General features: G+C 45.4%; 1 protein-coding gene across 1 annotated transcript in view; it reads left to right on the top strand.

The window, feature by feature from the left end:
- Positions 1-12,021, top strand: part of DARS (aspartyl-tRNA synthetase) — a 94,937-nt gene that overhangs the window by 81,428 nt on the left and 1,488 nt on the right. The window contains exons 12-17 of the mRNA XM_018561809.1: positions 3,116-3,263; positions 4,685-4,831; positions 6,496-6,538; positions 7,511-7,591; positions 10,176-10,287; positions 11,950-12,019. Of these exons, the coding sequence (XP_018417311.1) occupies positions 3,116-3,263; positions 4,685-4,831; positions 6,496-6,538; positions 7,511-7,591; positions 10,176-10,287; positions 11,950-12,019 (601 nt within the window). The remainder of the gene's footprint in view (positions 1-3,115; positions 3,264-4,684; positions 4,832-6,495; positions 6,539-7,510; positions 7,592-10,175; positions 10,288-11,949; positions 12,020-12,021) is intronic.

Raw genomic sequence — 12,021 nt, 5'->3', positions numbered from 1 at the left:
GGGGGGGGTTGATTTGTCCATCAATGCTTATGAGCCTTGATGGATCTATTATATTTTCTTTGTTCTGCCGGTAGGTTGAACAAAGAAGATATAAGTGTGTATACCCGGCTTTGGTCTTCCAGTTTAAAACCTGAAATACTGAGGACATCTTGTGGTGAAGAGGAGGTACTGCGGGGAGGGGGCTCCCGATTGTAGGAATATTGCAGCCAACCATAGTGAATAATTATAGAATGCCTGGATTTCACGTTGATCTATTGGCTTCAAAACCTTGTGTCACTGATCCAGAAAGAGTTTGCATTTCAGTTTGAGAACGAGTTCTAACTTCATTCTGCTTTCAAAAGCAGGTCAGCAAAGTTGGCTGGTCTTGTCTCCGCCCCCCTCCTGTCGTTTTCAACAGGCAATCTGTAGTGGGTGGGATCCACTAGGCTCTCCCACAGCTCTGCTCTATGTAGAGGATATGCGCAGCAGAGTGATGATGTCACTGCCACTTTTATAAGGTAATAAGTGCAAAAGCATTCAGGTTTAACGAGATCTTCTCGGCACCCGCAGAATTCTCACCTTAAAACTCCTGGACCAAGTAACTTGAACAGCCGTAGCCGTTAAATGTTAAAGGGCCCATTAAAAATAAGATTTGCCTGTTTTTGTACCCTTTTTTCAGATATATTTCATTAATTCAGATTTCTGAGCCATCAGTTTATAAATAGCGGCAAAACTGAACAGCCGTGGGCGATCAGGCAAATCGCACTTTTCATATGAGAGGCAATATTGAAACCGTGCAATACCCGGGAAAAGGAATCTATTTTTTATGAACAACTTGAAAGAGAAAGATTTCTTAAGAATTCAGATGTCTTCTACCACTAAACCCCGAATATGACGGAGCCGTTTGCTGTTCTCGCTCTATCCTCTCCTAGTGGTGGAGTTTGGCGCCCTCTGGTGCACGTCGCCTGTAACGGCAATATTCGCCTCTAATGATGGAACATCAGAGCAGTTAAAATCTAATAATGATGCTGCCGACCTTTTGAAAGATTGTCCGCTGAACCAATAATGAGGTAATCCGTGTAGCTGAGGTTCGTTAGTGTGACGTTCTCTGTGGGTAATTTGCCACCTGGTGACCGGCCTCGTTATACTGTTTAATTACATCTGCATGAGACATAAATGCCAAACAATATGCCATAACACATTCTGTTACAGGGAGTGCTGTAACACTTGACCTTCCCAGTGCACATTTACAACCACGTTAGGTTTATGTTGGTATGGAATGTTTTTTTTAATCTAAAAAGTAACCGGCAGTTAAGCATTTCTCTTAAAGCTGAACTCTATGGAGATGTAAAGGACACAACCTTAATGCAGCTCTGTAGTCATTAATACTCCTGGTAAATAAAAAAAACTTACCCTTGCAGTGGGGCTACCCCACCCCCGACCCCCCACTGCAAGGGTTAAGTCCTCATTTTGTCTAAGGGGTCAAATAAAGCTGTTTTACTTACCTGATTCTCAGTTCACCTGGCTCCCTCTGGGCTTCTAGATCAGTCCCCACAGCCAGGGCCATCCCTTTAATGAGGCGGCCCAAGGCTATTGCATAAGACGGCATCTCTTTGGGTCACGTTTGGGTGGGGGGGGTGGCGGTGGCGGTAGGCAGAGCCGCTCTGCTGCACAATGTTTGCAGTGTGCCTGTGTTCAATCAAAGATTGTGACTGGGTTGGAATGTGCGACCGGTCACGTGGTCACACATTTTAACGTAATCCCACCCACTTTCGGTGGTGGCATATGTGACCGGCAAAGGGTGAAGAATTCCATCTCTCGCAGCTGTTTCAGGGCAGATCGGCATGGCAGATGGTATGTGCAGGAGAAACGATCTGCCCTGGAAAAGCTGATCGGTCCTGAAATGTGACTTTGTGACTGCGATCTCACATTCCACAAAGTCTGATAGAAGTGACATTTCAGAACCAATCAGCTGTTTCAGGGCAAATCGGTTCTCCTGCACATACCATCTGCGATGCCGATCTGCCCTGAAACAGCTGCGAGAGATGGAATTCTTCACCTTTTGCCGGTCACATATGCCACCACCGAAAGTGGGCGGGATTACGTTAAAATGTGTGACCACGTGACCGGTCACGCATTCTAACGCAGTCACAAACTTTGATAGAACACCTGCCGCCCCCATTTTGGCCAGAGTGTCCCAGGTTACCAAGGGCCAGGCAGGGAGATGTGTAAGGCCATACACAACTCCCTGCCTAGCTCTTGGCGACCTGAGACACTCATTCCAGCGTCCCACTCAGCTTCTGGCAACCATTGACATCACTGATTGCTAGGAGCTTGGTGTGGGACACCAACCAGAGTGTCCCAGGTTATTAAGAGCTGGGCAGGGAGATGCAGAGCCGATACACATCATCCCGCCTGGTTCTTAGCGGCGTCGCTGTCCACCAGCAACCCACCCCACTGATTGTGTGCAAAATCAAGCAAGTTTATCTCTAGGCCCTTTGCTCTTATTTAAATGCAAGCAATGTAAGTACTTGAAATTGACCTGGTATTCGCCTCTTGCAGTTCCTGCACAGCAGGGCTGGAATGTGAGATTAAGAAACAGCACAAGGAGCCAATCCGTTTGCGTGCTGATACGAGAGAGCAGAGAGATGAGCTCATCACTGTGCGGTTTCTCCATTCACTGTCCAGTCATAGGCTCGGGCAGGTCCTATACGACCCGGGGCTAATAGAAAATGGGTTTAGTGATGCTGGAAAAAAGTTCTGCAGGGGAAATCTCTGAAATAAAGATGAATATTTGCAAAATACTTTTTTTTTTAAATCTTTTAATGTGCTATTTATTTTTAGCTAGTTCTGCATTCAAGTGTATGTAAACCCCAACAATGAACTTCTTATTTGTTCTGTTAAATATCCCAGTGAAAGTGCTTTGTGTATCTCTTCGATCATTTACCAAAATAATACCCGTTGATCCTGCCAGATAATGTGTAAATGAAGTTATGCATGCATTGGGTTAACCTGCATTAGAAGAATGGCATCTTGTGATTGGTCGGTATGGACAAAACCCGGTGCACTTCTCTAAATGTGCTTTCTTGCTGTGATTGCTGTTCTCCTGACCGCTGGCTGCCCGTCTTTTCCACAGTGTTCCGTGCTGAAGACTCCAACACTCACCGTCACCTGACTGAGTTTGTAGGTCTGGATATAGAGATGTCATTCAACTATCACTACCACGAGGTGGTGGATGTGATCGCTGATACCATGGTGCAGATATTCAAGGGACTGCAGGAGAGGTAATGCAAAACAATGTCATGCAGAAAAGGGGCATCGAGAAGGCCCACAATGTGTATTCCTGAAGGTGCCTCTTATTACCTCTTGTCCAGAAAAGACCCCCCTGTGCCTCATTGTCTCAACTTGGGGCCCAGTCCATGGATGATGTGGAGTCTTTGTCCTTCCTGGCAAGTAAGACACTGTCATTGGACAGGGGGGGGTTGGGGGGGGTAGATGGGGGTACCATACTGGCCACTTCATCAAATAGAAAAGTTGAGGCCTCCATGGACATTGGAAGTGATTTCAGGTGTGACAGAGGAGGCTGCTTTGAACAAGGGAGGTAATTACAAGGATCTGGGGTGTGTGCTCCTAGGCCGCATGATTTATTAAAAGCTGAACTCCATGGTCTGTTGCGTCATCCAGTGTGCAACTCAGCAGGAGTGACCGGCCTTTATTACAGGACCTGCACAGAGCCACTCTCTACTTGTGCAGGGTGACTGGTCTTGTCTCCGCCCCCTCCTGTAGTTTAGGCAGCCTAAAGTGGGTGGAGCTTCCCATAGCTCTGCTGTCTGCACAGGTAAAGTACAGCACAGCGATGATGTCACTGCCACTTCTACAAGGTGATAACGGGGTTTGCAAAGACATTTGGTGCACACAAAGTAAATTTGTATGCTTTTTGGCTATTCAGGAATATATTTAAGTTTTATTTTGTATTTATTACAGGTATTTATATAGCGCTGACAATTTATGTAGCACTTTACATAGTGCACATTCACATTAGTCCCTGCCCTCAATGAGCTTACAATCTAAGGTCCCTATCTCACATACATTCAGGGCCGATATGGACAGGAGTCAATTAACCTTCCAGCGTGTCTTTGGAGTGTGGGAGGAAACCAGAGTACCCGGAGGAAACCCACGCAAGCACAGGGAGAACATGCAAACTCCTTGCTGATAGTGTTCTGACCAGGATTTGACCCAGGGACCCCCCGTGCTGCAAGGCAACTATGCCACTGTGCTGCCCAAAATGAGTCTTTGTGCCCCGGAGTTCAGCTTTAAAATAGACTGGCAGGCAGATTCTCTTGTTATACTTTTGGGCTGAGTTTTTACTCTTTAGTATGGTTTTTGTTTAAGGTCCTCTATGCTCCTGCTTTGCACAGTGCTGAAGGCGTTGGCACTCTAGAATTTAGTAATGATAGGTGGCTTAGCAGAGGGATGTTTATACAAAATAAAAATATGAGAAGGGGTGATTTTTGCCCCATACTGGGATGATTATTAGGTCTATAACCACCGTTGTCCCAGTATTTGCCTGTAGAGGATCGCCCTCTAGTGGCAAAGCCAAGTTGTCAATACACATTTGCTCTACAACATCTACTGTAACATCTCACTGCTGTTTATAAAGAATATTTGCAAGGTGTGTATGTATTGTAAATTCCTGATTTTCCAGATTTCAGACAGAAATCCAGACTGTGTGTCGGCAGTTCCCCAGTGAGCCGTTCAAATTTCTGGAGCCGACGCTGCGCCTGGAATACCGCGAGGGGTTAGCGATGCTGCGTGAAGCCGGTGTGGAGATGGGGGATGAAGAAGACCTCAGGTGCATAATGCTAATTAAAAATGACAAACACTAGAGCCCTACTCACAAAGCAATATACTCCATACACCTTGCCGCACTCCTTACCAGATATCCCGGGTAACTGGTGCTTGTAGTGACTGCGGATGGCGCCGCTAGAAATCCAGAATCAATTGCAAATGTCACCAGCACTCTAGCACGAAGATATACGTCAGTGCAAATCCACTTTATTGATATTATATTTTATTGATAGATGTCATACAGGCTGTATGACATCTATCAATAAAGTGGATTTGCACTGACGTATAGCTTCGTGCTGGAGTGCTGGTGACATTTGCAATTGATTCTACTTCCAAAGCAGACAACTTCTCATATTCCTTGTCCTATGTTCACACAGCCCCATCCCTCTCGTTGGCGCAGGCAAGAAAAGCACGCTGCAGCTTCTCACAGAAACAATGGCCATACAGACGTCTGATATCACAAGCTGGATAATGTTTATTCCCAAAGTCAAAACATGCTGTAAACCAGGGTGCCAATAGGTCCATCGTGATCTCTACCAGTTGATCGCACAGCGAACACTGGTAGATCGCGATCGGCTCACTGACCTGTCTTCCCACAGTGCTCGTGCAGCTGAATGTGTCAGATGCCGCAGACGGGAATGGGTGGGACACGGGTCAATGAGCTGATCGTGATCTGCCAGTTGATCGCACAGCGAACATGGTAGATCGCGATTGGATCACTGACCTGTGTCACGTGCTCGTGTGGCTGAATGTGTCAGATGCCGCAGATGGGAACGGTAGGGGCACCTCTCCCCATGTGCAACGTCGGCCACAGGAGGACAGAGCGGATGCATCTGTGGAGGTCTGCATTAGAGTGAAACTGACAGCGCTGGGCCAATCAGTGCTGTCACATGGGGAAGCCCTGTGTAAGCTCCTGAACTGAGCTAGCAGAGAAGCTCAGTTCAGGAGCTTACACAGGGCTTTGGACTCCCCATGTGACAGCACTGATTGACCCAGTGCTATCATTTGGATGGAGTCACATGCTGCTGCATTCCTAAAAGTACCGGGTATTTTTTTGGACTTTCGAGGCTGAAAGTAGCGGTGGAGCAAAGGAATGTAGGCATAAGCTGTTGGGGGGGCTCGCCAATGACCATCGATGTGCATTCTCCTCTGGTGGACACTTACGGAGAGCGATTTGTAGCAGTGAAAGGGAACGTACAGATGTAACGTGTGTTAAACCTGTAGCTGAGACAAATTGCCGGCGACTATAGCAATTCGCTCACTTCGCTAGCTTTAAATCCCTGACAAAATTGCCAGCCTGACTTGGACATACAAAAGAAAAAGAAGGGCGCCCACCCTAGTGCAGATGATTTTTTATTTTAAAAAGACACAAATATAGAGTGCAAGGGTACTCACAATGGTAGGTCAAACAAAGGCATGTATAGGTGGTTTCGAGGATACAGCAGTTTCAGGACTGCAATCAGCCTGTGTGCCACTAGATTGTGGCGTCGTTGACGCGTTTCCGGGGTCACGCCCCCTTCAGAATGACTTGGACATACACCTGGAAGATGAAATCCTCCTGGTTCCACTGCGCATTGCACATAATCATTCCTCCTAGCATTGTGTTACTGAGTCTGTAACGTGTGTTTGTGGTACATAATGTATAAACATGTACCTCTTGTTTTCCAGCACCCCTAACGAGAAGCTTTTGGGACGGTTGGTCAAGGAAAAGGTAATATTACTATGACTGGGGTAGACCAAGTTCACTCGGAGAAATATGTAGATTACCGGGGCTGACATTTCCTTCTGAAAATGATAGTTGTCTGGCTGCTGTGCTGATGCTTTGTCTTCCATACTTTGAACTATTCTTGAACAAGTTCTGACATATTCCAGATTTTCTCTGACGTACGTTAGATACATGCTTGTTCCAGGTTTTGGAAACATGATGTCAGACAGCCAGCTTTGTCATTTTAACATATTGCACGCAGCAGAGAATGGGGCACCAGCTAGAAGTAACTCTGCTCTTCCCTCTGGTACAGCAGCACATGAGAGATCCAGACCATGGCAAGAAGCTCCAAACGTCTCGTGTTCATACTGTGTACACCAATAGGAGAAAATTGGAAGCCGCACTGTCCATTTATCACTAAGCTAGGAAGGGGAACAATAACTTACTACAAGTGCGCGTTACTAAATTCCCTATGGCACAGCCATGCTAGCCCACTGATCAGATTGATTGGCCAGTTGCCATTTTCTAATTTTATTGGGCTGTGTCACCATCAGCTTCTTGTTTTGGCAGCTCCAATGACAAGCTGTCCCAGGTTCCTGGTCCCTCAGCCTTGGATACTCATTTTTTTGTAGCAACAGGCCTCTTGGCTCATCTGCTGCAGTCTATGTAATGTAATTCTTATAAATAAATAGGGAAAGTATCGCCCTCGTGTAGCGACCACAGAGGAGAGTGAGGTGGGGAAATCAGGTGCATTGATTTCACGTCTTCAAGCATGGTTAAAGTTGCTTGCATCTAAAATTTAGATATGAGTTTTGTTTATACTGACCCTTTTGAGCTGCCAGTATATGGTCCAATATACAAGTATGTGTACTGTTATGCAGACTGGGACAGGCAATGCATGATATAAGGACATGGGGTTGTGATGAACTGTGTGACACAATCCTTACTGACACTGTCTTTTTCCTCTCCTCCTTCCAGTATGATACTGATTTCTACATCCTGGACAAGTACCCATTGGCTGTGAGACCCTTCTACACCATGCCCGACCACCAGGATCCTGTGAGTACCATGTACTGAATATATTGCATGGAAAGACATGTATGGTTCTTTCTTACATAAGGAACAAGTGGATGAAACCATTTACATTAGAATGACCATACTTACATGTCATGAGATTGTTTTAAATGTATCAGAATACAGAATGAGTGCAAACAATTATACATTTTTGCGTGTATTAATTGGGTAGCTTCATAACCGACCTTTCTCTGCTGCCTCTCTTCTCTCATTCTCTGCTGCCTCTCTTCTCTCATTCCCTGCTGCCTCTCTTCTCTCATTCTCTGCTGCCTCTCTCGCTTTCTCTGCTGCCTCTCTTCTCTCGCTTTCTCTGCTGCCTCTCTTCTCTCGCTTTCTCTGCTGCCTCTCTTCTCTCGCTTTCTCTGCTGCCTCTCTTCTCTCGCTTTCTCTGCTGCCTCTCTTCTCTCGTTTTCTCTGCTGCCTCTCTTCTCTTCTTACGACCGTAGGTTACTCTGGATCCCCTTGTGCAACAGTTCTGAAGCTACCCAATTAATGCACACAAAAATGTATAATTGACCTATTTTAGGGAATGCAGTGGGATTTAGTAAAACATGGTTCTTTAAATTGAATATATCATGGTTTTGTTCATGTTTTCTTTATGATTGGGACTAAACAATAAAAATATAAAATATTGCATATGAATATTGTAAACTCTTATTTCCAGCAGGTGGAGCTTTATCCTCCTTTGGACATTTTCCAGTTTCTCCTTACCTCCTACTGGAAAAAGTTGATGTTTACAGGGCTCCATAGCGCAAGCTGAATTTTAAGTACAAGAGTAAATGAACAGTCAAGTGTGTGTCCGTTTGACATACCTGTCACCTTGCAGTCACGGGTGCACTTCCAGTATTGGCACCACCAGGAAGACTGTGCAGGAAGAGTCCAGCACGCCACCAACTCTTACTGCATAGTAGTAGTAATTAATGGATGTAACATTTCAAGGTCTTGTAGGACCTCTTTCTTAGGATATCATCTCAAGTAAGAGCTAGGGTCTGCCAATCAGCAGGGTGTATGAGCGGTGCAGATTATAGAGCTCTAGTTCTGACTCTGTAGTGTGTGTGTGTGTGTGTGTGTGTGTGTGTGTGTGTGTTGGACCTCTAAAGAGATCACTACTTCTCACTCTGCAGCATGCTGGCAGGGGACAGACTCTTCCACCCAGGCTGTGGCTGCTTGCTAAAGAAAATTACATAGTTACATAGTATTTGAGGTTGAATAAAGACATTAGTCCATCAAGTCCAACCTATTAGTTAGGATCTCATTCTAGAACCCAAGTTGCCAATTTTACCTGCACCATAGCCAGAACCTAAGGAGTTTATCAGACAGGCTATATTTGATTGGCTTTTTCTTTCTTGTGGGCAAATCCCAGATTCAAACTCACAAGCTGGTGTTTGTAGCGCAGTCACCTTACCTGCTGCGCCACCAGGTGTCATTTTATTTACATGCAGCTGGAATGTACAGTATTTTGCTGATCTGAACTAGAACCTTATTTGAGATTTAATATAGTTTTAGAAATTAGCAGTGGAGTAAACATATTATGTAAGGCTTGGATGCAGCTGCTCGGCCATGGAAACCCATTCCATGAAGCTCTCTACGCACTGTTGTTGTGCCAATCTGAAGTTTGGAGGTCTGTAGCTATGGACTGTGCAGACAGTTGGCAACTTCTGTGCACTGTGCGCTTCAGCATGTGCTGACCCCGCTCTGTCATTTTACGTGGCCTACCACTTCGTGGCTGAGTTGCTGTTTTTCCCAGTTGCTTCCACTTTGTTATAATACCGCTAACAGGTGACCGCGGAATATTTAGTAGCGAGGAAATGTCACAGAACACCTGAATCCAACGATTTGGAGGGGGGTCCCAATACTTTTGGCAATATAGTGTTGTTACGTTTACTAAATGATTAATAGATTTGTGTTATGTTTCATATGAGAAGTAGCAGGTAATCCATCTGAGTTGGTGACTCCTCCTACTCCCGTTACTGGGTAACAAAGGCAAAATCTTCACAAGACATTTTGAAGTTTTATCATCCAAATAAGAATTTGAAACTTCTGTGTATAAAGGACACCAAAGGCTATTTTGGCCACAGACATCCGCTGCCTTTGTCATAGTGTTGGCACCCCCCAGTGCTAGATCCAGTAGTCATGGTCGTCCTGAACACTTGCCTCTGCATCATTTTGTCCTGTGCACTTGTGAATCGGCGAAATACTACAGGACTTCAGCTACCCATTCTGGGTAACAAATTAATGAACGATCGTTTGAGATTAAAGTCTTTGGAATCAGAAACAAATACATTTTTTAAGCATGATAGGATGTATTTGCATGATTCATTCAGCAGATATTACTCAGGAGGAGAATCGTTCAAAGGATTTGGCTGGAACCCAATGAGTATAAGAGGAGCAAGAAACCTTCTTTGCATTTGTTTCTGTCCATAACCATCTTTATATTTCAGCTTTGTGACTGTTATTTTCTGCTCTCTTTGCTGCAAATAACTGTCATTATGTTTTAGTAAAGTGAGCCCATTATTCTATGAATGATAGCATTTTTATATCATTGATAATATCATTTTCCCTCCCACAGAAATACTCAAACTCCTATGATATGTTCATGAGAGGCGAAGAGATCTTATCTGGTGCTCAGAGAGTGCACGACGCTCAGCTGCTGACGGAAAGAGCGCAGCACCATGCGATTGGTAAGGAAAATGTGTATACTTTTCTCTTGCGTTTGTAAATGGCCAGAATGTGCAGCTTTACTAGCAGGGCAATAATAGATGCACCAGGGTAATACCCCGGAATATTTTCCTAGGTCAGGAGGTTGATTCCATTCACTTGCAGATGGCTCACCAAAGCTGGAGACCTAAGTAAGGATTGTGGTTTCATCCTACTCGTATATGGGATTTATTGTGACACCCACTGGTTTCAACCCCCTGTAGCACTATAGGACTCAGCATTGACATAGGGGTCAGCAGATGTTACTACAGTACAACGCCGGCATTTTACACTCCCAGAAGTGTTGAATATTAAAGTGCTTTCTGGAGTCTGCAGCGTTGGAATGGAGAAAAGGTAGGCGACACGGGCAGCCAGAGAGGTGAGTATACTGCCTCTTCCATTGTAGGCACCTAAAGAAAGAACACTACGTATTACAGACACCCTCTGGTGCTGGCATGTGCTTATTACAGACGCCCTCTGGTGCCTGCTTGTGCTTATTACAGACGCCCTCTGGTGCCTGCATGTGCTTATTACAGAGGCCCTCTGGTGCCTGCATGTGCTTATTACAGACGCCCTCTGGTGCCTGCATGTGCTTATTACAGACGCCCTCTGGTGCCTGCTTGTGCTTATTACAGACGCCCTCTGGTGCCTGCTTGTGCTTATTACAGACACCCTCTGGTGCCTGCTTGGGCTTATTACAGACACCCTCTGGTGCCTGCTTGTGCTTATTACAGAGGCCCTCTGGTGCCTGCATGTTTTTGTGGTCATTTTTAATGATCTTATTGGAACCCCTTGGATTCTAGGTCTAGACTGTGCATGGAGTTTTCATGTCTTTTCAAGACAAAATTAAGCCCCACCCCCATTCTGGCATGATGGCTTGTGTACACAATGTCCGGATTATGTCCAGACCAGAACAGTTTGTTCCCGGACCAAAAAAAGCATCCCTATGGTATTTCTGGGCTCTGTTCACACCAGCGCAGTCCGTTCCGGGCCAGACCAAAAAAAATAAACGTACTGCTTGTCTTTTTTTCTTTCTGATCTGAAATGCACTGGAACGCATGGAGACGCATGCAAACGCACTCGACCGCACCTGAAAGCCCATTTTAAGCTTTAAAAAAAATAAAAAGCAAAAATAAAACCTGCTCTGGAATGCGGCAAAATTGCCACAAAACGCAATGCACTGCGTTCCAGATCTGGTCTGGAAAATGGTGTGAACCTGGACTTAAGACACATCCTTGACCTTCAACATTTACCCTCCAGTACCGCCAATGAGCAATAAAGGCTCTGACGTGCGACAGTGAAACAGCAGGGCTACAGACCTGAGGCAGGAAGTGCAGCTGAACTACAGAGCGGTAACCGTGGAGGGATCGCTGGCACCCTCTCTAGAAGTTTCATCCGCCGTGGTGGCAGATGGGACTTGTAGTAATGTTTGTAAACAGTCCGGGGTGCTGATGATGCTGCTGTGTGGGTGTAGTCGCCCAACCAAAAAAAGGATTCTCCTGGGAAGATACTCCCCACAATTCAGGTAACGGGGTGGGGGGAAGGGGGTGGTTTAGGTTTTAAGGATGGCCTTTTATAACATATTTTATGTTACACCCTATATGAAACGTAGTTGTAATATAATTATATATTTGTTTTTTCTTTAGACTTGGAAAAAATCAAGGCGTACATTGACTCCTTCCGCTACGGAGCTCCACCTCATGCAGGCGGAGGTATTG

The sequence above is a fragment of the Nanorana parkeri genome, unplaced genomic scaffold, assembly GCF_000935625.1.
Source record: "Nanorana parkeri isolate BGI_ZX_2015 unplaced genomic scaffold, ASM93562v1 scaffold545, whole genome shotgun sequence".
NCBI classification, from domain to species: domain Eukaryota; kingdom Metazoa; phylum Chordata; class Amphibia; order Anura; family Dicroglossidae; genus Nanorana; species Nanorana parkeri.
Note: the sequence above shows the minus strand (reverse complement) of the source record. Positions and strands in the feature narration are given on the sequence as shown.